This window comes from Photinus pyralis, unplaced genomic scaffold, assembly GCF_008802855.1.
Source record: "Photinus pyralis isolate 1611_PpyrPB1 unplaced genomic scaffold, Ppyr1.3 Ppyr1.4_LG2, whole genome shotgun sequence".
NCBI classification, from domain to species: Eukaryota; Metazoa; Arthropoda; class Insecta; order Coleoptera; family Lampyridae; genus Photinus; species Photinus pyralis.
The window spans coordinates 6738963-6743249 of record NW_022170403.1 but is presented as its reverse complement, the minus strand read 5'-3'; the positions used below and the strand labels follow the sequence as shown (position 1 = coordinate 6743249).

The following is a 4287-nucleotide window of genomic DNA, read 5'->3' as shown; positions in this document are numbered from 1 at the left end:
CTAAATTTTAGTATACCAGTATACTAACGAATAGCGTTTATATCATTAGGCGATTATCGTTTTATTATTCGGTTTACTAAGATTATGAAAACTTTTTGGTTAATAGTTAGTTTTTTTGCGCCTACTATACTTTTGATAGGGAGTATAAGGTGTAATTTTGTGTTGAATACATATTTTCTAACTATTAGCAGTGTTTATTTAAAAAAACCACTTCCCTCCTTAATACGCCTACGTCATCCTATGCTCGCGCAATTATGCCGTTTTGCAGTATTTGCAGTTTTGCATCCGAGTATTCGTTGTGCGTATATGTTCCACAAATTTTTGTGCTAAAGTTGACGCAATAAGTGTGATTGGGTGTTTGTTCCTGCTACATCAAGAAATGGAATATAAATCCCTTTTAACTGAATGGGGTTTGGGTGATTTCATTCCAGCTTTCGAAAGTAAGTAATAAGTAATCTTTTAAAATTTTCAAATTCGGTTTCCCCTGCTCCCCTGTACTCTTAAGTCTGTAAATATGATAATATTCCCCTCAATAGGTTCGTAATATTCGATTCATGAAATGTGCAATGTGTGTAAGTGTTAGTGTAATACTGCATATATGCACATTCCAATGTGCTTGTGTGATATTTATATGCAGTGGCGTAACTAGGAAGCGTAACAAAATGTTGAGTCCGTCATATGTTCCCGGTGATGACCGACATTATTGTTTAAAATTGTGTGATATTTTAAAATGGGTGAACCTATATTAAACCCAATAGCCTCGCAGATGTTTTTTTTGTTTCCGAAAACTTATAAAAGTAATTTTTAAAATGTTTGTTTTGCAACCACAACGGAAAGATCAAGGTTTCGCTTTATTGTGACAGCGAAAAGTGCCACTTTGTCGCTCGCCAAGCGGCAAAGTGATTTTGTCACTCGCTTAGGTACTTTTTTCGCGTATTAATACATATGATAGCGAAAAAATCAATTGTGGTTTTCAAGCGCAATGTGCGATTGTCGCTTTTCCGCGCCAAACAACAATTATGCACTTATCGCTCTTAATACATAAATAGCTATTTTTGAGGCACAAATTTCGTGCAGAGTTTAAAATAACCCTAGGTACGCCACACCTGTTGATTATTTAGTGTTCACTATTATCGAAATGGCTAAGGCTAATTGTCTTTACCTAATATTATTATTATTTTAGATGAATGTGTCACAGATGAGAGTTTTGAGCTATTGGATGACGCAACAATAAACATAATTTTGATAAAAAGTGGGCCAAGGCTACTTTTTAAAAAGAAATTTTTTGAACACTTAAACGCAGCAAAGCCCGCCGCACTAGAAACTTCTCTACTACCGAAACAATCGTTTTATGTAAGATCATTTAACGTTTTTAATTATATTAAGTTAGTTGTAAGGCTAAAAAATCTTCTTTTATCAAAACATCAACTCCAATCTTAAATTGTTTTAGAAGCAAACTATATAACCATCAACAGCTTAGCGGGCATTTATATGATAACCATAAAAGATAAATCTCTTGATACAAACAAATTTTTATTGTCAAAATGTTTATTTATAGAATTCTGAAGGCGCCAGCACCAGCACCAGCACCGTATCTGATTTTATTTATGAACCTGATACAGACTTGCAAAATATAATCAACCAAGCCTTGTACTCGGATGATGATCTAGAACCAGATGAAAGTACATCGATTGTCCCACCACCAACCAAATTAGCTAAAATTTCATCAGGGACATATTTTAGAGATGTAAGTTAAAGAAATCAACTGCTCTTAACCACAATTATGAGGTATGATTTTTTAGAGTTTGGAAGATATCTTAAAAAAAACGGTTGAAGGTCAAATACTACTGAGAAATCGACGAAAATTAAAAAATGATCATCGACAGAAGTTAGTAAGGATTGTAGTCAGTGAACTGTTATTGAGCAGTAGGAAGTCAATAAACAGATTTGAAAAGAAATTAGAGTAAGCAACACATCTAGCCTTTTATATATACTAATCTTTATTTGTACAGAATAAAAACAGAAGATTTTATTCGGACTGCAAATGATATTGCAGCATTATTCCCAGGAGAAGCTGCAGATACTTACTACTGCCCATACACTGCTGCAAAAGAAGGACTAAGAAAAGTTCCTGCACGTGGGAAACTTTGGGCTAAGTTTAATAATATCAAAGCAGCAGTGAAGTTAGCAAATAAAAATAAAATTCTTACAAGTAAGGAAGCAACTGAAAACATTGATCCAAATATATCCCATCAATTAAATTCCTTAAAATCGTTATGCTCAAAAACTGATATAGTATACTCTGAAGTAGTAGAACATTGGGAATTGACGTTTCAACTGAGAAAGATAACATATGGTTCAACTGATGTAGAGCAAATATATAATGATTTTCCTATATTAAATCATCATGAATACGGAATTGCTTTGGCACGTATATACATTTGGTTTGTATTTAATTTTTAATATCTAAATTTTTTTTAGCTTGAATGTGATTTTAATCAACAATATCCGGACAAGATTGATATAATATATGAAACATGGCCAAAAGTCAGTAAAGCTATACTAGCCGAATGTGAAGATCGTCGAATTACCAGTTGCGGTTATAACTTGGAAGGGTAGAATTATTTCAGTCAGTTTTAAATGGTTATTTCTTTATAAAGTCTACTATTTAACAAAAAATTTATTTCAAACTGTCCAAATTATCTGAAAACATTTTGTTGCAAAAAAATTTTTGATGCGATAACTTTGTGATTTCATGAGCATGACACATATTACTCTGTTGATAAATACACTGCAAAAAATTATGACAAAAAAATTACAGTGCCTTTTAATTACTAACAATAAAATTTTACATTACTTTCTGGATTTGGTAGAATCAAGTCTACCATTTTAGAAACTTTAGGTATGATTATGTTTGTAGGCTTTTGTTTTTAAAATATGCTTTGAGAAATTACAATGATTATGTTGCTTTGGAATTTTATTGACATAAGTTTTCTATATTTTAGATTCTTCGAAAGCACTCTTTTGTTTGCCACTATTATTTTCTCCAATAACAACCAGAAAATCACAAGGAAAATCCACCAATAAAGAAGCGCAACCATGGCGACCAACGCGCAAAGAAATTCAGGATAGTTTTTTTTGTATTGTGGAGGTAAGTTGACATTATTTTTAACTTTTACTTTTACATTTGTTATCTATGAATATGAAAAGAGAATAATGGTTACATTTTAACACATAAAATTTGTAAATTGTAAAATTATTCATGTGTGTAGGTACCTATATTTTACAATAAATTTTCAGAAAAAATTTTTTGTCAATAAATAACAATAGGTACTTTGCTTTTTTTTTTGTTTTAATATATGTGAATGTAAAATTTGTTTAGCAGTAAAATAAACGAATTTATTCATTTATGGGTAGCAACCTAATAAAGTATGGTTTATTAACTATAAGAACGAGGTTTGTGTTCTTTGCGAAACAGTATATGTAGTTTTAATTTTATTTTTTATGGTATTGTATATTAATTTTAAGTGGAGTTTTTCTGCTACATCAAGAATTACGATTGCTATTTTGTTTCGCTAAAAAATACAATTGTCATTGCATTATTTTGTTCCTAGAATAATTAATGTAGTTTCGCAAACTACGTGCCATGTCTCTCAATAATTTAATTTTTTACAGAACCAGGAAAAGTTTGCGCATCACATAGAGACACAAACACGCCTATACGAGGGAAAAAATTTGCCTTTACAACCTTTCGCTGTTTTGATTGGGAAAGATGAGTATGTAATTCACTTTAACAAAATAAATTACAAAGCGGGTTCATCGACTAGATGCTTAGAATTAATGTTTAAATTACACCATGCTTTAAATTTAGAATACATTAAATGTGCTAAACATGTTTGGCAAACAATTGAAGAAATCGTGTTTAAAATGCCAGTTACATCTAAACATAGCACAGCGGGCTCAGTGATTTCTGATATTAACTTCCATGTTCAAAAATTATTTCCCCAAACGGATTGAATACAAACAATAGTTTTTATTGTGACATTGAAATTTATATACAGTAATATGCCAAATTAAAAATATTAACAATTGTTTTGAATTCAATGTGGTATTATTTTATTAGTTAATAATGTTTACTTGCAGTATGTTTTGATTCTTATAAGTTAAGTAAAAGTTTGATTTCTCATTTAAAAATGTTGCATGGGATGAAAGAAAACAGTATATTTAAATGTGAATTTAATAATTGTGCCAGAAGTTACAATTCTTTAAATTCCTTCAGAAAGCATT

The 4287-nt window shown here is 30.8% G+C and overlaps 1 protein-coding gene across 2 annotated transcripts; it reads left to right on the top strand.

Annotated features, from left to right (window-relative positions):
• Positions 1-292: 292 nt before the first annotated feature.
• LOC116164805 lies at positions 293-4065 on the top strand. Of its 2 annotated transcripts, none has more exons than XM_031479022.1 (8): positions 293-440; positions 1184-1353; positions 1559-1747; positions 1803-1963; positions 2013-2427; positions 2482-2615; positions 3006-3151; positions 3676-4065. In XM_031479022.1, exons 1-7 carry the CDS (start codon positions 380-382, stop codon positions 3085-3087), a joined length of 1212 nt encoding a protein of 403 aa, XP_031334882.1. In that variant the 5' UTR covers positions 293-379; the 3' UTR covers positions 3088-3151; positions 3676-4065. The 2 variants fall into 2 exon arrangements, with proteins under 2 accessions (XP_031334882.1, XP_031334883.1); XM_031479023.1 differs by having other exon boundaries at positions 2482-2629.
• The last annotated feature ends 222 nt before the right edge of the window (positions 4066-4287 follow it).